The sequence below is a fragment of the Podarcis erhardii genome (assembly GCF_964252035.2).
Source record: "Podarcis erhardii genome assembly, chromosome: Z".
In the NCBI taxonomy this organism is placed as follows: domain Eukaryota; kingdom Metazoa; phylum Chordata; class Lepidosauria; order Squamata; family Lacertidae; genus Podarcis; species Podarcis erhardii.
In genome coordinates, this window is record NC_138504.1 from 38,088,924 (window position 1) to 38,113,913 (window position 24,990).

The following is a 24,990-nucleotide window of genomic DNA, read 5'->3' on the forward strand; positions in this document are numbered from 1 at the left end:
TTTTGTGCCCTCTTCTTATGAAAACACTCTCGATCTGGCAAATACACAGTCCAAGGTCAGATGGATAGCACAGTGACTGGAATCAAACAGCTAGAACAGGTCAATGTGGTTTCTGGGGATTTCTTTTTAAAACTGTGTACATGCTCTAACAAAAGTGTGAAGAACCTTCCCCCTCCCACCGAGGTTGCTGAAGTACAACTCCAATTATTATTGTCCATTGTGCATGATTGCTAGGGCTGATGGGAGTGTAGCAACATCTGGAGGAACAAAGGTTCCCCTGCCCCTGCATCTGGGATGTGCTTGCTCCCTTCATCAGGGCAAGGAGTCAGATGTGCTGTTGCGAGTGGGTCAAGTCTGAGGCCTTCTTCTGACATTAGAGCTGCAGAGGGGTAGAAATTACTCCCTCCGCCATCCCAAACATGGTTAGAAGCCTACAGCTTGCTTTAGTTCTGCACTTGCTGGGTGTGAATACAGAGCCAAAACAAACCTCTGTCTTACCTTTCTGGCTCTGAGCTGGAGGAAGATGATGCAGGTGCAGAGATAAGGAAAGATACCACACCCTTGCATCTTTGTCCTTCATCTTACACCATGTTCCAGTGGTGCAGCAGGCTTTTTGTAGCAAGGGCATGTTCGGGTGACCACAAATTTTGAATTGGCTACCCAGGCCACACAAGCTTTACAAGCTTGTTATAAGACACTGTAGAAAAATCAGCAATGCTTCTGTTCACTGATTCCTGGAACTTTCTTGAAATGTAGGCTTCAGCTGCAAACATTATTGGAGCAGTGTGTGGGAATGAAAGGCACACCACTTGTTCAGTGCAAGAATTAACCTCAAGAAATGATCCCAGAGTTGGATTATTTTCTATGACATGTCATGGGTGTTTAGAGTAAGATGCATCACCAAACCTCTTAAATCCCACATTATTGGCTACACCAGCTCAGTTTCCTGTTCAGCTATTTGTCCGATCTAACCAACATCTGTTAGGATTTGAATGAGTACAAAGAATTTGAATCTGCTGTTTCTGGTGATGCAGTTTTCAAAGACACAATACAGCTGGCTTCTAAACTCTCAAGTTTCAAATCACATTTTGAGAGAGACTCTTATTACAGAAAAGTTTGTTTTTTGTTGTTGTTTTTTACAGAGTTAATCTCCAACAGTGTAAAAGCCTTTTTAAAATCAGTTCTTAATTCTTCTGGGAGACGTGCCTAGCCAACTCTCCAGACAAAGGCATTCTAAACCAGGAGATCCTGGACAACAGCCCAGAAATGGAACCTGAGGCACAGAAGATAACAGAAGAAGGGTGCATTTCTGGGTAGAATGAATTAGACTACACCTGCAAAAAGATTTCCTACTCCTCAGTAGTCAGCACCAATCATGATAGTTCAAGCCTGAGAAGTTCTAGGTGCCACCTTTACACTTATTGGAGCCTGGGAAACCAGATGCCTAGAATACTTATCCACCTACTCCTGTCCGCCAATCTAGGAAGTGCCCTACAACCCTGCCACCTCCAAAGCAAGGGTGGAAAAAAAACATTTCACACAAGCCACTCCTATACAATATAGATTTATTGATTTATTTGTATTTTGGGCCTGTTTGTCTTCCAAATCAGCAAACACTTCTTCACCAGCTTGGAAACTGAGATTTTTTCTAGCTCAGTCTTGAAAAACCCAAAAAGAAAAATCCCTCAAAGAAACTGTTTGGACATAAAAGAACTAGAGAGTTAGGAAGGCAAGTTACATTGCTTCCTAGAACGGCACTTTGGAAGGCCTGCTGGTCATAAATACACACCTCCCCATTTCCCTATAACATTAAACTCTACTAGTCCAGCCAGCTGATCATTCTCTACCACCACTCTCCTTTCTCATTCGGCCTCTGTCTCTTGCCTATCATTCACTCTCATGTTCTTTCCCTTAACCCACCTCTTCATCCTGTCACCAATTCCATTCAGTCCCCTACACTTTACGAATCTCATTTCAATTCAACACTCAGGTCCCATCCTTCTCACCTTTCCACACACACCTTCACTCACAGAGGCTTTAAGAGGCTACCAACAGCTACTAGCCATGATGCCTATGTCTTCCCTCCACTGTTGGAGGCAGTCAGTGTCTGAATATGAGCTGCTAGGGAGCACTGTAGTTGCACTCAGCTTCTCCCTGTGGGCTTTCCATGAGGACATCCATCTGGTTGGCCTCAGTCAGGACCGAAAGCTGGATTACCATAGATAGGCTTTGGCTTGTTCCTGCAACAGAGTTCTTCTGCCCATCTTCTGCTTTCACGGATCCTTACTCTTCTTCACTACAATTAGTAGTGACATTTTTGCATTCAGGTACCTCAAAGCGACTTACACAGTAAAACAACTGAGGCTGTAAAAACACTACATTGTTAAAGCACACAATTCCCCCTCACGACAAAAGAATGTTGGGAACTGTAGTCTGTTAAGGGTTTGGGGAACTTGAAGGGGGGAAATGTAATTTAAATGTATGTTGCATATGCAACCAGGTTGCACACATGCCACAAATTTAAAGCACATTCCCCACAAAGTACCCTGGGCACATTAGTTTATGGGTGCTTGGAACTGTAGCCCAGTGAGGGGTACACTACGATTTCCAGGATTCTTTGCGGGGGGGGGGGAGATGCATGCTTTAAACGTATGATGTGTATGCAGCCAGCCAGGGAACTTAAGTTTAAGGGTGCTGGGAAGTGTAGCTCCACGATGAACAAACTACAACACCCAGGATCCTTTGGGGGAGGCAAGCATGTGCTTTGAATGTGACTGAAGTGTACTGTGTGGCACATGCACCCAAAGGTATTGAAATCAGACGACAGCAATAATAAACAAGAACTAAAATGCCACATCGGAATACAACGGCACTTCCCACCTCCCGAGCTCCAGCCACCCGCCTTTTCCGCCCTCGTCCCTCCTGCCCTCTGCCTCCCCCTCGGAATCCTGCCCTTCTTCACCCCCGTTTCATTCCTCCTTTTTACCCTCAGGCCCCCAGGCTCCCTGAGTTCCCGTTGCTCCTCTGTCATTTAGGATTTATTCATTATTCTTGAGGTAACGATCATATTTATTTTATTATTTTTCAAGATTACCATATAGATATATGAACACATATAAAAACAGAACTGTTTCCAGTTATCTTCGTTCCCTGCCTCCTCGTCCACCTCCCTCAGCCACAGCTGTCAACTTTCAGATTTGAAAATAAGGGATCAGCAGCCTCGAAAATAAGGGATCAGCAGCCTCACCTGTCCTGGGGACAGGCTACGGGATCTCTAACAATCCGGGACAGCAGCGGGAAACGGCACTGGAATAAGAGGATTTGCCGCAAAAAAAGGGAAGGTTGACAGCTATGCCCTCAGCCTCCCCCCGCCCCCCCCCCCGTGAGGCGCTGGCACCGGAACCCTCGCACTCGCTCCCTCTGCTCGCCGCCTACCTGCGCCTTCCTCGCCTTCTGCTCCTTGCCTCGACCTCCTCAGACGTGTCCCTTCTTCGCCCGGCGAGCGGAGGCGCCACCTCACTGGCCAGCATCGAGCGAGCGTCACCCGCCCTCCCGCCTCCCTCTCCCAGAAACCAGCTTCTCATTGGTCCCCCTCCCTTTCCGTCAAACATAAGAGCCCCGGCGCTAAAATCACGGCAGCGGCTCGCTAGCGCCCCCGTGGACGCGTTTCTTTCTTCCGCCTGGAAGTTTGGGCCGCTTGGTGACCGGTAAATGCTTGGCCGTGATCACGTGCCGCCGGCCGCTTTGGCTTGCTAGTTTCGCTTCCGCAGCGCAGCGCTTGCGCCATGGCCGAGAAGTTGCAGCCGCGCACTTTGCGGCTCTCGCCTCCCGGCTCGGGCTTAGCCGAGGGGCGCGGGGAGCGAGGGGCCGTCAGGATGTTGGGGGACATGGATGAAGAAGAAGACGACGCCTTCCAGCTTCCGACGGGAGGGTGAGAATGCGGCGCCTCTCTGCCTGGGGGGAGATGCGGGGTGTGCGGGTGTCTTTGGGTCCGCGTGAGGGGCGGGGCTGTGTGAGGGGACCAGAGCTGTATGTGGGGCTGGGGCTGCATGTGGGGCTGGGGCAGCATGCGGGGCTGAGGCTGTGTGTGGGGTTGGGGCAGCATGTGGGACTAAAGCTGTATGTGGTTCTGGGGCTGTATGTGGGGCTGGGGTGGGTGTGGTTCTGGGGCTGCATGTGGGACTGGGGCTGTATGTGAGGCTGGGGTGGGGGGTGCAGGCTTGCGAAGGGTGATTCCGAGCACATGCAGAGGGCTTTGTCTGCAAATACGTGCTGTTAGGCGCTGAGAGAGAGGCGAAGTTCAGCTGAGCTAGGCGTCTTTGAGCCAGCTGGTGAGGATGAAATGGGCGGGGTTTCGTCCAGCTAAGGATGAAATGGGAGGCACTGGCTTGCATCCGACTAAGCTATGCGTTGGTTATGCCCGCCCATTTCAGTGGACCTACTCTGAGCTGAAACCGAAGTGCCTTGTGTTTTCACTGTTTCTTACATGCTTAGCTTTGGAGCATGCAGTGGCTAAAAAGTTCCCCTCTCATGATGATTGGGTGCAGGAGGCAGGGACCCTGCTGCAGAAATGGTAACCTCCGCAACCCCAGACCCCTACACCACTGGTGATGGGAGTAGGCTTGCGCTACAATCCAGAGGGCCAAAGGAACCCCACACCTTTTGTAGAGTGAGGGAATACATTACGTTTAGTAGTGGTTTGGGACTAGGAAGTTCGGCCCAAGGGTTAATGGGGAAAGGAGGATTATTCTTAAAAAGCAAGACTTATTGGGGGGTAGACTCCACTGAATTCAACTGAATTTCCCCATGAATGTATAGGGTTGATTTGCATACAAATGCCTGTTGCCTGTGCTGTGGTGAAATATTTTCCCATTTCCTCATTCTAAATTTCTGTTTCCACTTCTTCTGTGCTGATGTTACACTGAGAGAGAGTCACAAAGTGAGCTTCATCTCCAAGTGGGGGTCTGCACCCTGATCTCCCAGGTCACAATTTGGCATTCTAACTCCTGCCCTAAAGCGGGTGCCAGTAACAGGACTGAATGGAGGTGTTTTGTGGTCTTAGATTCATTCTACAAAAGGAACCCTAAGAAAGATTTCTAGTGCCCTTACACTGTGACATTTTAGGTGTTCAAAATAAGGGCACTGCACTGTTGTTTTTGGCAACATTGGCACTGAGCAAAGGTCAGAGTGACATATAGCCACCTGAATAAAGTGGCCACTGAACCCTAACTGCCCCATGAGAGGACGACTCATCTGGAGGGTAACGTAGGTCTGCAGCTTGGTCAGCTAGGATTCACTCTTCCTAACACTTGTAGCTGATTAATTTGCTTCAGGAACTGGTGTGATAATTAGTAAGCAATAGAAAAAGGCATCACTTGGAAAGTCCCCAATTCAGTACGTACATTATTTAAGTGAATCTGCTATCTTTCAGGCTTTGGTCACTACTTCCTATAGGATTGGGAATACTATACTGGTCTACATCACAGACTTGTAAGGGCTAAGGTCATAAGGAGAACCCTGCTGAATCATGCCCAGAGCCCATGTAGCTAAGTACTCTGTTCCTGCAGGGCCCAACCTCTGCAACCCACACTTTCCAACACTGGCATTACAGGGTGGTGAAGTATCTTCTTTGCATGTAGAAGGTCCTGGGTTCAATGCCCAGCATCTTCAGGTAAGGCTGGGAAAGATGAGATCACTTCCTGATCTCATCTTCACTTTACATTTAAAGCAGTATCATACAGCTTTCAATAGTTTTTGCATCCACACACAATTCTCAGAGTGACTGCATTCCCTCTTCCCAGGGAACTCTGGGAATGGTAAGTCTGTGAGGGGAACAGGGGGTCTCCTAACAACTCACAGCAGCCTTAACATACTACCGTTCCCAGGATTCTTTGTAGGAGAAGCCATGAGGGCATAAAGAGTATAATAGTGCTTCCAATGTATAGTGCAGATGAGGTCCCTGTCTGGGACTCTGGAGAGCTGTTGCTATAGGTGAAATTGAACTAGATGGAACAAGGACGTGACTCAATGTAAGGCCACTTCTTATGTTCCTAGGAAGAAGACATCCAACCACACACACACACAGAGAGAGAGAGAGAGAGGAATGGCCTTCAAGCTGGGCTGGGGTGCTTGGGCAAGTTGAGGAGGTTTTTAAAAAAATCTTCCCTCCCCCTCAAATTATTATGGAACCACAGAGACAAGTAAACTAACAAAAATTAAATGTTTTATCCAACTAAAGGCAGGGTATACAAAACCTAAACATACTAAATTGTCTTCCACCTCACATTTCTCTGGCAAAGCAATGAGAATCCTTTGCAAGGGCATTCAGCTTGACTTGAGGGATGTCTGTCAGTCTCCTTGGGAACCTAAATCAGGGCAGCGCCTCTTGCAGCTCAACTTAGCTTGTTTTTCCTACTGCAAAAGACATTTATCTAAGCTGCAGCTTCCCCCCGCCCCAAGGCTGAAGGTAAAGTCCTTTGATTAGCTGAGTTGATTCTTTTGGAATGCTTTGGGAACAAAATTTAGTGTCTGCTTTGCATGCAGAAGGTCCTAAGTTCAATCCCTGGTATCTCCAAGTAGAGCTGGGAATGCCCCCTGATTGAAACCCAGGAAAGCTACGGCCAGTCAGTAGACAGTACTGAGCTAGATAGACAAAGGGTCTCGTTTGATAGAAGGCAGCTTCTTATGTTCCTGATCTTTTTCCTTTCAGGCATGACATTTTCAGTTGGGTGTTCACCTCTCGTGTCTTATGGTGGTTGGTGGGGAGAAGGCTCTGCCTTGTTTCCATAACTACCTCCTCCTAAATCTGTGCCTCCAAAGGAGAGATTGCCCCACAGTAGAACATTCTTCCAGAGCAAGGGGGCTAGAGCTCTTATCAAGGAATTATTATGTCAGAGGGCCACAAGGAGGGCATAAGGCAGAGATGAGGAACCTATGGCTGGACTCCAGCTTCTGTCAGTCCTTGCCAGCATGGCTGAAGGCCAGGGACAGTGGGAGTTGTAGTCCAGTAATTTCTGGAGAAATGCTGATGCCCCCCCCCCAATATCATGAGCGGACATGATGGTGTTGGAGAGTGTCGTCGTTGCCTTAGAACTCTTAAGGGTGGCAATGGGGGAGGTTAACTGTCTCGACCCCGAGTGAATGTTGCAAGAATTCAGTGAGATAAGCAAGCTGTGAATACTGATTGCACAAAAGGAACAAGTGCAGTTGGGTTTAGCAAGGTTGGGGTGCCATTCATTGACTTGTTGGCTGTTCCTGTGGTAGTGGATTCCTGGATGAGGAGGCATGTAAAAATGAACCCTGATCCAGCAAGGAACATTGCATCATCATCATTGGAAATACATTGAGGAATAGGAAAGATCATTGGTGTTAGTTTCCAGTTTAGGGAGGATTTTCAGAAAAAACAGGAATCTAAAAGAATTCAGAAGGGCAAACACTGAGGAAATGCTGGTGTAGGAACTTGGTGAATTCCTCAATTGCACCACTACTGCGCTCAGAGCCTAGTTCTTGGCATAGAACTGAGAAATACTGTACTGGGAATAGATTCAGGTAGGTAGCCATGTTTGTCTGACGCAGTCGAAATATATAAATTTTTTTATCCGAGACCAGGGAGAAGAGTCGGTGGAGGAAGATTGGAGGAAATTTAAAGACTATTTACAGAAACACTGTAAAATTAATATCTGTTAGAAGGATGTTGGAACAATATTATATGATTTTAGCAGGAAGGATATAAAGGATTTGAGAATAACTGACTGTTAATTGGTGAAAGGAGGAAAAGTAAAGCTACATTATATTAAGACAATTTACAGGACAAAAATTTTAAAAGAGGGAAAGGATTTGCTGAAATAGATAATAGACCTAGAATACAAAAAAGGGAGGTGTGAGTAGGTCAAGGAAATAAGCTAATGAAAGAATGGTAATGAGGAGATCTGATGCATTTTCTTTTTTGCGTTTTGTTTTTTTTAATGGGTTTTATTTCTCTGGTTTTTTGTTTTTTTTTGTCCCCCCCCCCTCTTTTTTATATTGTGGTGTGTTGTTTTGTTTTTGTTTAATGTGGTATGTTTATTTTTTCTTTCTGTAATTGTTGAAACTTTAATAAATATTATTTTAAAAAAAGAAATATATATAAAAAAATTTAAAAAATGTCCAGTAGCAGCTTAGAGAACAACTAGGTGTGTATCTGAAGAAGTGTGCATGCACATGAAAGCTTATACCAAGAACAAACTTAGTTGGTCTCTAAGGTGCTACTGGACAATTTTTTTATTAATATATTTGTATTGGGAATCTTGGCTTTTATTTATGAGAGTTTTCACCTAAGGTTGTGCCTTTATAAAATTATTATCCTTCTAGCCTTGAAGGATATGAAGAGAAGCTTGAAAACGTGATTAATGCCTGGTAGAAAGTTGATGCCAATTTTTAAGGGGGAAAGAACTGCTCTTTTGAGTGCTTTCGGTGTGCAAGTAGGAAAAATGTCATGATTCTGAGTAACAGCGTCAAACTTTTAAGCCCTTGGGAAGCCATCAGAGGCTGCTGTTTTAGGGCATATGGGACACTGCCCCATCAACTTCAGTCTGCCCTTAGCCAACTCCCACCTGCGTCCCTTCTTGTCTATGCCCACCAGTCCAAGGGGTGGCCCTAGTTTTCCCATTGTAGAATTCAGCAGGAAGAAAGAGGATGGGGACAACACCACCAGACTTTCCTGGCTCTGCCTCCTCCTACTGTTGGGCTCCCAGCCTTCCACCCCACCAGTCCCAATGGAAACCAGTTATCACCAGTTCAGTTAATGTACAAATGTGGTAGCAGAGAGATCCTTTAGAATTCAGTTCTTTGGGCCTTTACCAAGGTGATGCCCACTCCCTGGTTCACTCTTCTGACTGGCCTTGCCCTGCGCACACCTCAGGTGCTTTTGCTTGTGTGGAATGTTTTCTTGAACTGTGATAGTGCCTCTTGCTTCCCTAGATGGAGAAAATAGAGAGAGGGGTGTGTGGAAATCTCTGACTTTTGCATGGATGGGATGTAGCCTCATGTGCAGAGTCAATTTTCAGATGTATTAATAAGGCAACCAAATATAGGTTGCAGCATAAATTATGCATAAAGATTGAACATAAAAATAAAAAGTTGACCTGTGCAGAAGGTAAGAGTCGCACTTTGGCCCCTGATCCCACCCACAACTAGTATGTGGCCCCTGAAAGGTTGCCCACAGGGGAATGAGGTCCTTTGTCTGAAAAAGTTTCTCATCCCCTACTTTAGTTTAGAGGGGCCATGGGAAGAGAGCCTGTGAGATACAGGAAAATCCTATCTTGGCACTGCTGAAGTCCCAGATTACTTAAGGCATTTCCGTACTCCATGCAGTACTTGTCAGTTTAATCCCTTTCGACCTGTGGAACTTGCACTTCGGCAAGGGCCATTGGTGTACCATCTGTCACTAGGGAGTCATTTCTTTTAGTGTGGCAGCACCCAAACTGTGGAACTCCCTGCCTGTTGACATTAGGCAGGCACTATCACTGCTCTTCTAGATGCCTGCTGAAAACTCTTCTGTTTTAACAAGCCTCTCCGGGCACATGGTTGGATTCCTGTTCTTAAATTGGTTTTAGATGTTTTGTTATGCTTTTAGATGTTTTTAACAGTTTCTCTATTTTTATTTAAGTTTTTTATATATATCACACACTTGTTTGCTGCTATGGCAAGGGGCGTGTGATGTATAAAGAAATAAATGTTTGAGGGTCCTGTCAACTCCCAATTCCTCTTTTACTTCCTCTTCTTTAGTTTGCTCTCCCTGCCTCCAAGTGGAACTGAGTAGGCACGTGGGTGGGGTGAGCTGGATCTGTGTCATCCCAGAATGTCACTCTCCCCAGAAGGAGAAGCCAAGCTCACAATCTCTGTTCCGCTCACTTCTTTTGGGAGCCCCTCTAACATGCATGTTGCCACTCATGGTTTTTCTCCAGCTGGAATCCTATAAGAACTGCTTAGGGATGATACGGGATAGATTTTCGTATCTTTCACAAGGTCATGCAGCCATTCCAGAGGATTGCTGTTGTGCAAACGCAGAATTGCCTTTGGAAACCTTAGCTGTTTAATTCACCCCCCACTGCCCACGCCTTACTTTGCTGATGCTTCAGGATGGAAAAGAGAGGGGAGGGGTAATGACACGAGAAAACAGCAGCCAACATTGAATGGGTGGGAGCTGGAGAACCGACTGGGGCGCCTGAACAGCGATGTCAGACCTACAGCGAACAGAGTACCTTTGGCAGGCAGTCCACGGGTTTGTTTCATCTGGACCAGCTGTTTGGGGTGCTGTCAGGCATTTAAAATGGGCACTTCACCCCTTGGATATTTTTGCTTGCTGTTCAGTAAAGCATGGAGTTTGGGGCTAAGTCTGGAAATTTAATGTTTGAAGATACTTGGCCTTAGTGTTTGTTCGTTTGTTTTAATCTGCAAGTTTCTAGCTCTCAGGAGTGTAGGGAAGTGGGCTAGGATGTGTGGTAACTGGTAAGTTTCAGCTACCAGAACAACCCTGAGATGAGATACTTCTGAATGTCTGTAGGGAAAACTACTTCTGTTCAGCAACGTTTATTCCCTCTCCCCACATTCCTGGCTGTGAATCTCCCTGTGTCGGGAAAGGGTAAACTGCAAGGGCAGGGCTTGTATCCTTGCAATAATGGATACCTTTAAATTTTTCTTTTGTTTACTAGGTTCTATAAAAGCCTGGGTGCACTAATTTGGCAGCAGTCTTTTCAGTTTTAGGGACTTTGTAGTTTAGACAAAAAGCAAGTAAGAGATAATATGATAGAAGTTTATCAAATTAGGCATGGCATGGAGAAAGTGGATAGGGAACAGTTTCTCTCCCTCTTGTGAACATCCGATGAAGCTGAATGTTGGAAGACCTTCAGGAAAGGCAAAAGAAAGTACTTTCTCACACCATGCACAGTTAAACTACAGAACTCTCCTGCAGGAGGCAGGAATGGCCACCAACTTGGGTGACTTTAAAAGAGGATTAGAAAAATTCAGAGAGGAGAAGGCTAGCTATGCTCACCACGTTGGTGGCAGCAGGGCTTCTGAACAACTGTTGCTGGAAACCTCAGGAGGGGAGAGTCCTCTTGTGCTTGGGTTCTGTTGGCTACTGTAAGAACAGAATGCTGGACTCGCTGGGCCTTTGGCCAGATCCTGCAGGCTTTTCTTTTGTTCTTAAGAGAGGTTATAGAAACTTGATAAGAGAAAGAAGGGATTGTCTCCAACTAAGTTCTGCTTAGAGAAGACCCACAATGTGTCTACTCCTTTAGGTAAAGGGGCCCCTGACCATTAGGTCCAGTCGTGACCGACTCTGGGGTTGCGGCGCTCATCTCGCTTTATTGGCCGAGGGAGCCGGCGTACAGGTTCCAGGTCATGTGGCCAGCATCCTAATCACTGACAGGATTCTAGTTTTTGAATCCATTACTCTCTGGTCTTTGGGGAAGGCTGCAACATAATCGCCAACTTGCAGTGAAACATGAGCATCTTTGTGCTTGCAGATACATGTCTTGTTCTGTTCCTACCCACTTGCCTCTCTCTGTGAATGAAGTGAATGGTTACTTTTCTCTCTGCCCAGGACCAGGCTGGCCTCTCTCTTTGGACAGGATCAGACAGCTACAGAATCTGGAAATGTGCTCTTCCAATACATGCCACCCAAGCAGCCTAAAAAAGGTCAACTAGCTACTGGTAAGTAAACTGTTCACAATGCCTAGGAACATAAGACGAGCCCTTGTGGACCAGGCCAGTGACCCATCTAGTCCAACCTTTGGCTCTGAAGCCCCACAGAATCAACTGGGTTGGTCTGTGGCAACTCCCGGGTAGTGCTGGGGAGAGACCCCTGACCTGGGGCTCCAGAAAGGTGACAGTCTTCTGGATTCACCACACTGAGGTAGATGGACCCAGTGGTTTGACACCATACAAGGCAATTTCCTGTTTTTCATTAATCTGAGCAACTGGCTTGGTCCCAAGACAAGGGAGCTAACTTGGCCTGATGTTTGCAAGCAATGCTCTGTTTGCGACAGAGCACTTAACCTTCTCATGTGCTGCTCCAGCTGCAGGTCTGCCCACCCAGAAGCATCTTCCTGCAGCTGCTGCTGCTGCTGCACCCACTGCTGTGCCCGCTGCTGCTGCTCCTGCGCCCACTGCAGCAGTGCAGTCAGTCTTCTTTGCTACAGCTGTTCATGCATATTTGTTGTGAGTACTACAGTAGAGGGGATGAGCTGCAGTGTGTTCTTGCTACCCAAGTCCTGTGCTCACATCTTTTGCAATCATCTCTCCATCTTGCCTGGCTTCTTCGGAAAGAGGTGGAACTGAACAACAGTGGGGGGTGGTCGATTAGGGCAAATGGGGCACTGCCAACTCAACCTCAGCCTGCCCCCACCTGCCTGTTGTTGTTTTTTTACTTCCAGCCAATCAGGTTGTGGATATCATTGACTCTGGCTCGATGTGCTGTTGATTTCCTTGCCTTATGCCACACCAGTGAAAGCAGGTCCAGTAGGAAGGTGCCCCCTCATTCTGCCCTCAGCTGCCTCCCACCTGCCTGCCTTCTTACGTCCAACCGATCCAGAGGGCAGGACTTCCTGTCAGCTTCCTCTTCCCCCTCAGTCTCCATGCTGCCATGGTAGAACACAGCAGGGAGGAGGATGTGGACAGCCCTAGACTTAGCTGGCCCTACCTGTCATTGGCTCTGGTGCCACCTAGAGTTGGGCTCCCTGCATTCACCCCAATGAGGCACCAGCCAACACTGAACTGAAATGAGGACAAAGACCTCCTAGGATGGGGAGCTTGTGGGCTGATAAAATGTTGCTGGGCTGCTACTGCCCGCCCCCCACATCGCCCCTCACCGTTGGCCAGATGGTCTGGGCTTATCAAACAACCCCTGGGAAGTCTTTGTAAAGAGCTGCTAAATATAACTCATGGGGTTGGCATGGTGGCAACGATTGTGGGAAGCTAAGAGGTGTTCTCTTCTCATTCCAGTACCAATGGGAAATATGTGAAACATGGCAAGTATGGAGCAGCTGTAGTGGGCAGCAATGCAACCAAGGAGGTAAGAGGAGGAGGTGTGGTGTCTTGAAGTAGCCTGGCTTTCTGCCAACCTGCTGTCCTCCAGATGTTTGGGACTACAGCTGCTGTCGGTCCTAAACATCTGGAGGATACCAGGTTGATGTAGGTTGGGCTAAGGAAATGCTTCCCTTTCTCTGAATCCTGGTTTTCTGATGATGTCTTACTCTGGAAAAAGCAAAGGTGCTGTTTTGGCTCCTGTCTCTTTCTGCCCAATCAGCTCACAAGGGTTATAGCTCCCATTGTTCTTATTCTGACCTCACTTCTCTACAAAAAGTATTTTCAGCAGGGAAGGGGGCTGTCACTCAGTAACACAGCATCCACTTTGCAGACAGAAGCTCCCAAATCCAATCGCTAGCTCCTCTGGGTAGGGCTGGGGACACTGCTGCCGGTCAGAGTAGGCAGTCCTGAGTTAGAGACACCAGTGGTTTGATTCAGTCCAAGGCAGCTCCCTGTGCTCTTATTTAACTAGAACCATGTGGACTAGCATCTTGACAAAAGAAGGGCCTAGGGGGTATTGTGTGCAGAGTAAATAGAGGGAGGTGGGACGGTAACTTTGTCGTGGCTTGACAAATCAATAAACGTTCACTCAAAAAAGGAAGGGGGTTTCAGCAGCTTATGTTGGAAAAGGGATTCAGTTTTTCCAGCCTCTGTCCTTTTCAGCTCAGTCAGTAGCTCTTCAGTGGTTTGTTCTGCCCCACTTTGCTGTGAAAGGATTCACAGGTGTTTTACAATAAACAGATAAAAACAGGAAACATATGCGTTTATTCCAGGAAGACTCTGGTATGATTGCCTTGTCCTACTGCGCCGTTGCAGGTGAGGGTGGTGGGGACAGGATAAAACACTGGGCTGTCATTCTCATTTAGCTAATTGGGCGGAAAAGGACAGATCTCACCCCTTGGTTTCTCCAGGTGTAGGGAGCCTTTGGTCCTCCAGATGTCGCTGAACGACAGCTCCCATCACCCCTCTCCACTGGCCATGCTGGCAAGAGCCAATGGGTGTTGAAGCTCAGCACCAAAGGCTCCCCATGCCTGCTCCACTGTAATGAAGGCACTCCACATGTAACTAAGCCTGGCACCTGCAACCAAAGCAATTCCTACGATGAACACCTCTGATGTATTTATATGTTAATATGTCATTTGGCTGTTGGGGTGCTGTGGAAATGCTACATGGTATAAGAAGAGCTCCAGGTGCTTTTGAAAACAGCCAGCCCCGTAGTTTTTGATTCCTCACTTTTGCTACTGTTTTCTTCTGTCCTTCTATCTCTTGTGGAATCCAGTATAGAGTGCTTCTTTACATCAGCAAGCAGCAGCAGATTGCGACCGCCAGGATTGATGCATGGTTTGTATTCACGGTAAGCTTTGGTGTTAAAACCTGCAAGGACCATGCCATAGGCATCTTGCTGAAGCTAAGGAGGTGTGGAGCTGGTTGGCTCCTGGACAGCAGACCTTCTAGGAACCCTGTGGGGCTGCCTTGAGATCTCTCATGTAGTAATAGAAATCACTCGGCTTAAGCCAGGTATTGTGCATCCAGAAGGTCAGCAAAAATAATTGATGCAAAAGAATCCTGGAAACCTAATGGTCTGCCTTTTTGCTTATTTTTTGCATTTCTATGCCTCCTTTTTCTCAAGGTGGTATGTGTGGTTCTCTTTTTGCCTCATTTAATCCCCACAAACACCCTGTGGGGGGAGGTGAGGCTGAGAAGCAGTGACTGGCCCAAGGTCACACCCAGCGATCTTCATGTTTCAACGGTCAGTCCCTCTTCGTACAGAACGGGGGGGGGGGGATTGTAGCCCTGTGGTGAGGGGACTAGGGGCATCTCCCAACAACATTTCAGCACTCTTGGATTCTTTGGTAGTATGATATTGTCTGAAATGCACATTGCATATGAGGTCTCAGCTGTGGTCAATTAATTTCAGTGGGTCTGCTTTGAGCTAATGCTTGTTGCAACCCATTAGATTCGAATAGTGTTAGAACCAAGGGGCCCCTCTATGGTTAAAACGCTTACCTAGAGGTAACAAGTAGATGACATTCTGCCCTCTGTCCTACTGCAGCTAACATCCCTTGGGGTAGCCCTCCACCCGAAATCCTATAGCATTTTTCCATTTCTAAACATGACACACTACAGACGTTGATGTTTGTGTGTGTGTGCTCAGAGTAGACTCACTGAAATTAATGCACCAAAGTTCATCATGTCCATCAATTTTCATGGGTCTGCTCTGAGTAAGGCTAACATTGGGACACAACCCAAAGTCTTTAGCAAGACCCATCAGGAAGAAAGTTGTTTTGAGCAGAGGCTGTCTGCTGCTCAGAATTCCACTTTCTCCTTTCTCTTTCCGCAGGTGCAGCCCAACAACTACTGCACATTTTATGATGATCAGAGGCAGAATTGGTCCATCATGTTTGAATCAGAAATGGCGGCTGTGGACTTCAGCAAACAGGTGCCAGAGGCGTGCATTGCATTGTGGGGTGGGGGGGGTGGCTGACCTGCAGACACTGAACTAGTGTTCGCGGGAGCTCAGCTCTCTTGCATCAGTCGCCAGATGCTTTCTCTGCCAACCACTAAGAAGCATCCAGGGAGGGCAAGGAATGGTGGTGTAGCCAGTTGGGGCCTTTTCAGGCCCCTGGGGTCTTCAGCCAGTGCTGCGCTGGGCCAGATTGCATAGGTGCGGGTGACAATGCAGGCTAATAACACAAAGGGCTTGGTTCTTCTTCTTCACAGCTGTGCATTGCCAAGTATAACAGCATCCGTTCTCCTGACACAGTGCTGTGCCAGGATCTTGTTCTCGGAGACGGCCAAGCTGTGGCGACTGGAGATGTCCTGGAGATCACTTTTACAGGCTGGCTGTTCCAGAACGGTAGTCTTGGGCAGGTGAGACCTGGCAGAGGGGGTGTCTGGGGATGATGGGGGTCGAAGTCTCTACCAGCACTGCATAGCCACAGCTTTCCCACTCCTGGTTTATAGATTGCATACAGCCCTTTTCTTCCACAACCCCATCCTTTTGCCTTTCAATAACATTGCAAGGAAATGAAACAGGAGAGGCACTTGGTGAGGCTCACCCAGCTTGCTTGACAGCTCAATGTGCATTTCAACTTGACCTTTGCTCACTGAGGCTTTAATGAGCTCTAGCCAGATTGTTTCTATAGAAAAAAGGCTTTTTCATGGCATTTGCATTGGTTGCTCTCCAGAGGTGGGGCCTTGCCCAGCCTTGCCGCCCTTTCTCAACTGGGGGTGCCAGGGAGGGAACCCAGGACCTTCTTCCTGGGAAGCACATGCTGTTAGGCCCTGAGCTACACCTGTCTCCAAGGTGTAGATCCTATTTCTCAAACTCATTTTACCCAATCTGCAACATGGGAGGCACTGCTAGGTAGGGGATTCAACATGGAAAGCTGCCTTGCACTGCATCAGGCCACTGGTCTAGGTTGGCATCGCCCACATTGACTGGCAGTAGCTCTCCAGGCTTCCAAGCAAAATCCTTTCCCTGACCTTACTTGGAGATGCCAGGGTTGAACCTGGAACCCTTTGCCTGCAAAACAGGTGCTGTGTCCCTGAGCTGTGCCCCGTCCTTCAATACTCATTGCTGTTGGCTCAGCAGTGGGAGTAGCGGAACATGAACCTATTATCTTCTGCATTAAAAGTAATTTCACCCCATTGACCTTCCACTTTTGGAACAGGTTTTTGACTCGAATGTAAATAAAGAGAAGTTGCTCCGGCTGAAGCTAGGCTCTGGCAAAGTCATCAAGGTAAGATGGCGCTACCTTCCCACCGCAGTGCAAGGTTTTATGTTTTGATTTTTTTAAATAATATTTATTAACATTTTAAAAACTGCAAAAGAAAGACAAAGAATTAAACAAAACAAAACAATACAAAAACAAAAACAAAAACACCACACAACACAACACCAATCCCCAAACATTAAATTAACAAAACCACACAAACACAATTTAAAAAACATCTAATAAGTTCAGTATCTTAACTTTCATTTACTTGTTTCATCAACCTCCTCGCACCTCCCTTTTTGTATTCCACTTTAATTAACTGTTTCAGCAATTCCTTTCCATCTTCCTCTGTTTTCTGTCCTGTAATTTATCTCGACATGTTCTAACCTTATTTTTCCCTTTAATATATAATTGTCTTAACATATTTTAACTTTATTTTCCCTTTAATACTCTTGTACTTAATTCCTTGTAACATTTCTACTAAAGCTATATAGCTCCTTTCCAACATTTTTCTAAAACTCATTAATTTTACAATATTTTTATAAATAGTCTTTAAACTTTTTCCAATCTTCTTCCACTGACTCTTCTCCCTGGTCCCGGATTCTGCCAGTCATATCCGCCAATTCCCTATAGTCCATCAACCTGGTGATCTTCTGTCCGATGCTCTTAACTCTTTTCCAAGTCCCTTCTGCGAGTCTTCTTCATATTTATACATGAACTTTACTTTGTCTTCCGTTTTCCTTCCTTTGAGGCTATAGAGTAGATCTCGGGGAAACTCCCACCTAAAGATGATTTTATTCCTTCTCGACAGGGCAACCAAATCTCCGTAATTGGATCTAAGATCCGAAAGGTATTTCAGGACATCTTTCAGAATTTCCACTCTTGACTGTTGTTCTTCTAAGTTCCTCTGGTAGTTCCAACAGTCTCTTATTTTGTTCTTCTCTTTTTTCCCTCCTCTTCCAAGTCCGAGAGCCCTCACAATTTTAATCTCTTCTTGGCCCAAGTCCCAGTCCCAAAAGTCATCAAATTCCTGTGTAAAAAAATCTATCAAACTTTCCTTCTCCAGTTCAGGTAGGGCTCTGATCCTTGAAATCTGATTTTCTTTAAATTCAATCATAGCAGGCATCAACTTATGGTCATCAAATTGCATCTGTATGGCTGGGACTTTCTCTCTCTCCAATTGTGTTACTTTAGGTTCAACGGCAATAACTTTCTCCCTAGCCTTCTCCGCAGTTTGCTATGCCAAAGTAGATTCTTGTGTCAGTTTCTGACCCAAATTGTCAATTTTGGTAGTTACCAGATCCACCTTTTTGTGGAGCTGTTCCAGTGAGTCACTTATCTTACATAATACAACCACTAAGGCCTCTTCTGTCAACATTCTTAACCGATTCAAGGCCCCCAGAATCTCACAGGTTTTTATCTTGCAGCTGGAAATCCCCCCAGCTCAACTCTTGAAAGTTTCAAAAGCTTCCTCTAGAGGGAAACAGTTCCTCTAGAGGGAAACGGTTTCTATTTATATTAGTCCTTTTAAACTCAATTCAAACAATAAAGTTAGTTTCAATTTTCTGTTACTTTTACTCCTTTTTAAACGCAGACAGAGACTATGGAAACAATGTATTCCTCTTATTTGACTAACTGTCAGTGAACGTTCTAATCACGGTCAGTCCTGTTGGCAGCCCGTTTCCAGGATCGGAGCGGTGGTATATTAACTCTGTTCGCTCTCTCCTGCAGGTATACTCAATCCAAAACTTTCCCCCCTCTTCTCCTGCCACCAAGGGGGGTTTAGTATTTTTACTGATGGAAATTTAGTCCTTTAAGATAGGCTTTCAGAGACTTCAGCTTGCATCCTCATTGCTTCAATCTATTTACAAAAGGGGAAGGTGGACTTCCTGTTTTAGACCTCCCCGTTTCGGCACCAAATTAAGACGTTTAAAAATCCAATTCTCCGCTCTACTCACAGGTAGTTACTTTAAGATCAAATTGTCCACAGGAAAAAGTCAGTGCTCTCCGGCAACAGCTATGCGGCTTCACTCCGTGGAAGAAGCAGTCAATTCAAAGCACCGCGCCGCTCACCCCATGTTGCTCCGGATCCCCGAAACCGGGTTTCCCCGCGAGTAGGGAAGGCGCAAAAGGTGCCAGCCGAATCCCATGTTCACAGGCTTCACCTGCCTGTGATTTCTAGTGGGTCTCCGCCTTCACCGTGGCGGCCATACCCGGATTCCTACGAAGCAAATTCCTCCCGATCAGAGGAATTCCGCCATTACCGGAGGCACTAACCCGGAAGTCCCCTGTTTTTAAGCTCAAACCCTTTTTGAGCTCAAACCCTGATCAAATGGCTTCCTCAAGAACAGCAGGCAGGTAGCTGTCCCAGCTTGTCTACGCTTGCCAGGATCTGCTGGAGTGGGAGGCCCAAACAGGGTCCCTCGATCCCTGCAAAATTCCTGATCCAGCCCTACTGGTCAGTCAGGCTTGCCCTTTCTTTACAGGAGGGGTGAGGAACCTCAGGCCCAGCAGGGACTGAAACTGGCCCTCAGGATTCACCCCAGGCCATGCCCCTCGCTAAGCCTGCTCTGTGGGCTGGACCAAAACAGTCCTGGACCTCCAATGTTGCCTCTTGCTGTCCTGGATGAGAGACAGAGGGGGGGAGTGTGAGTGGGTGTCTAAAGTAGCCTATTGTACAAAGGTAAAAATTACATTCGTTGCCCCTCCCACTTTCCCCTCTAGCCCCGCCCACTCCTGGCATGCTCCTCCCCACCAAATAGGTTTCCCCAGAGGGAATGGTTTTCATCCCTGCTTTAAACTACAGTACTGTCCACAAGAGTGCAAGAGAACTGTCAGTATTCCTGTGCCCTGCTCTCAACCAGCCTTTACCAGCCTGACAAACACACACACAGATCCTGTGGACTCCAACTCCCATCAGTCCCAGCCAGCGCCTGCTGATTGGAGTTGGAGTCCAAGGTATCTGGATGACGTCAGTTGGCGAAGGCTGTGTGGTTCTGGCACTTAGCGTAGGCGGTCACCCAAACTTGTTTTTTGCATGGTTCTCCATTTCTGGAACTTGAAGGGCTGGGAAGATGGGATGATTGGCATGAAGAGAGGAGGCAGGCGGTTCCTCCTCATCCCGCCAGCATTGGCTTACGGGTCTTCGGGAGAAGCTGAACGCATTCCTCCGGACTCAACCCTGGCCTTTGAGGTGCAAGTCAAACGGGTGAGTGTGTCTTCCTCCCAATGTGTTAGCAACCAAGAGAACCTTGGAAGGTTGTTGGGTGGTCGGTCTACTGCCTAGATAAGGTTCTACAAATGGAGGCAGTGGTTGCCTTGACCAGACTCCATGGTGCCCCTCTTTTGCTCCCTTAGGTGAGATTTGCAAAGGGCGCTGACTCCGCCGGACAGAGCCTGGGCCCCAGGGACTCCCTCACACCTTCACCAGCGCCACAATCAGAAAGCCCCGCTACAGACCCAGCCTGGCTGACTCCTCCTACACCTGCTCCAAAGCCAGGGTGAGAAATAAATTGAGGGTGCCCTTAGCTTTTAAGCCTTCCATTCTCCCAGGTGTCACATCCTAACTCTGCATAACCTCAGCTGCATAACTCAGACCCCATCTGCACTGTACCACCTTGAGATCTACGGATGAAGTCCGGTATACAAATTCAATAAATCATAGTAAATCATATGTTCCAAACAGCACCATGCCACTTTCAACAGCCGTGGCTTCTTCCAAAGAATCCTGAGGGCCACCTTGCCTCATAGGCAACCTGGCAGGGGCCACATTCCAGGGCTGCGCTGGGGCTCCAGTGGACAGAGCAACAGATGCTGCTCCTGCCTTCTGTGCAGCCAGAAAATACACCATGTGGGGCTTCTTTCTGCACACACCTCTCCCTGTCCAGGGAAGCAAGATGCACTGTCACAGTTCAAGGACACATTCCAGCCAGGCTAAAGCTCCCTTGGGGAGGTCATGAGGTGGAGTAGGTGAGGGCCTTGCCCGAGGCAGAGTCTCTTCGTTTGTTAACTCCCTTCCTTCCATACTGCAGGGAGCCAGCTGTGCGTGCCAAATCAAGCTCTATTAGCGAACAACTAGCGGTAAGTCCCCATTGGACTCAAATCTTCCTATTGATTGTATAGTTCCTGTTGAATGTGACCAAAGCAATGAGAAGTAACTTGGTCCTCTCACAGAGCACGGATCCTTATTGGTGAGCATTTTTTGAGAAACTCAGGTTACATTTCCCTGTTGATCCTGTGATATATTTTTTTAAATAAAAGCTCCCACGTAATAAAGATACAGTATTTTTCCGTCTATAAGACGCTCCCATGTATAAGACGCCCCCTATTTTTATGGACTTAGATTTAAGAAAATGGGGGAAGATGTGTCTGTGTATAAGATCACCCCTAATTTTTGACATTATTTTTAAGAGAAAAAACCTAGTCTTATACACGGAAAAATACGGCGTGTCACAGGAAAAGCATATCATCTGTGACTACAAGTAATTAAAATTTGATATTGTGCTTGCATAGACTTCTGAGATGGGTTTCTAAGCGGGTTTTAAATAATAATAATAATAATAATAATAATAATAATAATAATAATGCAGTTTTAAGGTTCTTTCATTAATAGTTTTAGAGTGAAAATGTAGCAAGGAAATGGTGCGTTCATGAGGACCCCCCCACACATTGGAAGGTTCTATAAATGTAAGGCCCCCCCCCCCCCGTATGGGTGTTCATGTTTACAACATCTTAGTTGATTATCTGTGTATTTCATTCCCGTTTCCTATCAGAGGGCATGCTGGCTGGGGGCTGATGGGAGTTGTAGTCCATTACACCTATAGGGCCCCAGGTTGGTGAAGGTTGCTGTGCCCTTTCCTATAATAATTTTTATAAAGTTTTCTATTTTAAATTTCAAAATAAACATTTTACAAACTGTAAAATATCCAGTCATTTTCCTTCTTTTCCTTCCATGGTTCTTTTTATATATTATACATTCTGGCATATTTTAGTATACCATTCAAATAAACTTTCCACTTTTACACCCATCAAAAATTATTTACTCTGTTGAATTTATCTCAGTTCTGCCGTCATTTTCAACTGATTGATATGCCCTTAACTAAGGCCTAAGTACTGAGCATCTGACATGCATTGTCAGGCACACAAAGGAAGCCACGGGGGGGCGGGGGAGAGAAGGACAAACCAGCTGCTTTCTCTTAGGGGATCTGGTCCCCTTGGCTTAATCCTGCCCAGGGGTTGTGACAGCCCTCACCACCATTTTGAAATCCCTCTGTTAGGCTTTGAAAGGGTATGAAAGGTTGTTTTACTGGATGCATCCCATGATATGGGAAGAGGAATCTCTCTCTTTTTTAAAGAAACCATGAAGATATCAAATGCAGGAAGATTGGAAATCTAAATGCAATATAAGCTGTTGTATGAGCTTGTAAACCACTTTTATTTTCCTTAGGTGGGCAATGAGGTCACTTTGGCTTGGGGAGTTGTAGCCGACAACATCCAGATGGAAGGTCCCCTCAATCACCCTCCACTGTTATATAGCCTGATGTCATATTCTGACAAACAATAACTATGTTTCTGAAAAGCCTGGATGGCCAATTATAACACCAATTTCTCTTCCCTTCTCTTCTCGCCCCCCCCCCCACTTCCGCGGACAGAATCCTGATGTAACAAAAGTGAAACTCATTTCCCGTATGGCGAAGATGGGTCAGCCTATGCTACCTGTCCCCTCCAGCACATTTGCACCCCAGCAAGACTCAGCTGACAAGGAGGTAGAGGTGTGTTAGCTTCAATTCTCAGGTTTTTTTCAGTGGGGTTTGTGTGTGTTGGCTGTTGCTGAAATTCAGGTAGGTTGGCAGGATGACTGTTGAGGAACATAGCAAGCTGCCTTATACCAAGTGAGACTGCTCATCCACCTAGCTCCCTACTGTCTACACTAACTGGCAGTGAAGGAGGAGAGGGCCCTTTTTTTTTTACTTAATTACAAACCTACCTGGTTCTCCAAACTTATTACCAAACTTAAAACCATGGAGAGACCTGGTCTGAACAAAGACATTGGATTCTTATCTCATTATACATGACAAAGCCATTTTTCACCTTCTCACCCCTTGCTTTTTCCTGTAAGACCTATTGCAGTTGTTAAGAGTCGTCAACAGGCTCATCACAGCTATCTGCCAATCACCCATTCCCACCACCCTTCTGAGTAATACCCCTCCCCACCTTCTCACTATATAGAAGGGTCTGGTGACTTCTGTTTCAGTGTATCTGAAGAAGTGTGCATGCACATGAAAGCTCATACCTAGAACTAACTTAGTTGGTCTTTAAGGTGCTACTGGAAGGAAATTTTTTTATTTTGTTTTGGTTCTCCAGGGTTTCACACAGGGGGCATTCCCTGCCTACCGGGTATCAAACCTGGGGCCCTTTGCATGAAACTGAGGTCTTGCCCTCCCTAGATCTAGTATTCACCCCAAACTGGTTTTGGGTCTGAATCTTAATTTGAGGGAAAGCCTTGTAAGGATCATCAATCATTTTGTTTGTATGTCGCCTTTCCCAAGTTAAAACAATGCTCAAAGCGGCTTACAACGTATTAAAAAAAACCCCATAGCTACAAATGTTCTGGCATGCCTCTCTCTCGTTAATGTGGGATTTGAAGCCTCCAGGGTCCCTTTCCACTTCCCAGGAGGGTTAATTGTGCATTGTCTTCTTCAGGAGCCGCATGCCATTCAAGAATTTTCAAACTTCTGTCCGAACGACTACCGTCCAATGGCCCCTCTTCAGTGGGCAACGCAAGGTAAAAAGTGTGTTCCCTTGTTGTGCCTTGGTGATGGTCACCAACTTGGGTGGCTTCAAAAGAGGGTTAGGCAAGTTCATGGAGGAGAGGGCTGTCAGTGGCCACTGGCACTGTGGCTGCGCCCTCCCTCCACGGCTGGAGGAAAGAATGTTTCTGAATGCCAGTGACTGGAAACCGCAGGAGGGGAGAGGGCTGTTTGCAGGTTTCCCATGGGGGGCACCTGGTTGGCCACTGTGAGAAGAGGGTGCCAGACTAGATGGGTCACTGGCCAGATCTGGCAGGGTTCTTCTTGAGTGCAGTGGCTCTACTCAGTAGAATTTAGTTGGACACAACCCAGAAGCCAGCATGATGATTATGCATGGAAAGCGGAGGAAATCTGGATGTGTGGGGATGGGGGAGCAGTGTCCTTCATTTGCTGTAGATCAGCTTGAACAGAGTCTGCATCTGTCACTGGCATTGTGTTTAGATGCTTGAATTAATCTGTTTGTGTGCTGACTCCTCTGGGCTCCTTTGGGTGGAAATAGAGAGAAACATGTTGATGTTGATGATGATGATGATGATGATGATGATGATGATGATGATGATGATGATGTTGATGGACTGCTTGTATTGAGATGGGCAACGCTGATGCCTCTGCTTTCTTCCTAGCTCCTCATCCAGCTGTCTCGGGGCTCCAGGTGCCTGCTGCCCCCCAGCCACACCCACCCCTTGCAAGAACCCCTCAAAACTGTCAGGTAAGGAGTCCTTTGTAGGCAGGGAAAGGTTCTTTCATAGGTTGCCAGGTGAGCCACAACATCATGCTCTGTTCCCTGGTTTGCTCAAGACAGGGGCATGTGACTAGCAGGCTTGACTAAGTTTCTTCATCCTTTTCTGTCAGTGTCAGGTCTTCATTTGCAAAATAGGGAGGGTGCAGCATAACCATGTTAGCCTTATTGGAGTTCACCGATTGGGTCTGCATTGCTCCGGGACAGGAGGAAGGAAGTCAAAATGACACCAAGGTTGGTTCAAAGAAAGAGTTTATTCTGCTCTCCGGATAGCAGAAGGCACTTGCGTGATTAGTCCCCAGCAAGTCCAAAGAAATGACAAGTTTCATGCAGTATATATATCCTCCAGGCACCCTCTCCCTCCTTCCAACCACATCAGCCTATGTATGCAGGTTGACATCACATATGTTCCTGCTCTGGTACTCTCAACCATAAAAGGATCTTCCTTCCTGTACTTCTGACCATAAAAGGGATCTTCCTCTTCCTACTCTTATCTGGGAAGAGGTAATCATCTCCGGGAACATGCTCTGGCGTTTGTTCCCAGACCTGGGTTTGTGTGTCAGAGTGTGTCCAAGACGTAAGATAAAGCACAGACGTGTCTTCTCTCTGTTCTGTTCTACTACTGGTACAGTGAAGGCCATAGTTGCCGTCACAA

The 24,990-nt window shown here is 46.7% G+C and overlaps 2 protein-coding genes across 13 annotated transcripts in view; one reads left to right on the top strand and one right to left on the bottom strand.

Moving 5' to 3' along the window:
* SLC31A1 (solute carrier family 31 member 1) overlaps positions 1-24,990 on the bottom strand; it is a 67,369-nt gene that overhangs the window by 24,765 nt on the left and 17,614 nt on the right. The window contains exon 1 of one of the 4 annotated variants that reach the window (XM_081847377.1): positions 3,436-3,557. The exons of 1 other annotated variant lie outside the window; for it this stretch is intronic. Coding sequence is in view for 1 of the 3 variants with exons in the window: in XM_081847376.1 (XP_081703502.1) it covers positions 3,436-3,530 (95 nt within the window). In the remaining 2 variants the exon portion in view is untranslated. Of the gene's footprint in view, positions 1-3,247; positions 3,379-3,435; positions 3,558-24,990 lie in introns of those variants that run through there. 2 more of the 4 variants (XM_081847376.1, XM_081847379.1) reach the window with 2 other exon arrangements.
* Positions 3,663-24,990, top strand: part of FKBP15 (FKBP prolyl isomerase family member 15) — a 35,200-nt gene continuing 13,872 nt past the window's right edge. For 3 of the 9 annotated variants that reach the window (XM_081847359.1, XM_081847361.1, XM_081847362.1), the window contains exons 1-14: positions 3,665-3,931; positions 11,585-11,694; positions 12,060-12,201; positions 12,985-13,054; positions 14,348-14,422; positions 15,410-15,508; positions 15,790-15,939; positions 16,743-16,811; positions 19,852-19,995; positions 20,145-20,287; positions 20,819-20,867; positions 22,439-22,558; positions 23,490-23,571; positions 24,220-24,305. In XM_081847359.1, the coding sequence (XP_081703485.1) occupies positions 3,786-3,931; positions 11,585-11,694; positions 12,060-12,201; positions 12,985-13,054; positions 14,348-14,422; positions 15,410-15,508; positions 15,790-15,939; positions 16,743-16,811; positions 19,852-19,995; positions 20,145-20,287; positions 20,819-20,867; positions 22,439-22,558; positions 23,490-23,571; positions 24,220-24,305 (1,485 nt within the window). In that variant the 5' untranslated portion in view covers positions 3,665-3,785. Of the gene's footprint in view, positions 3,932-11,584; positions 11,695-12,059; positions 12,202-12,984; positions 13,055-14,347; positions 14,423-15,409; positions 15,509-15,789; positions 15,940-16,742; positions 16,812-19,851; positions 19,996-20,144; positions 20,288-20,818; positions 20,868-22,438; positions 22,559-23,489; positions 23,572-24,219; positions 24,306-24,990 lie in introns of all 9 variants that reach the window. The other 6 variants (XM_081847356.1, XM_081847360.1, XM_081847358.1 and 3 more) reach the window with 5 other exon arrangements.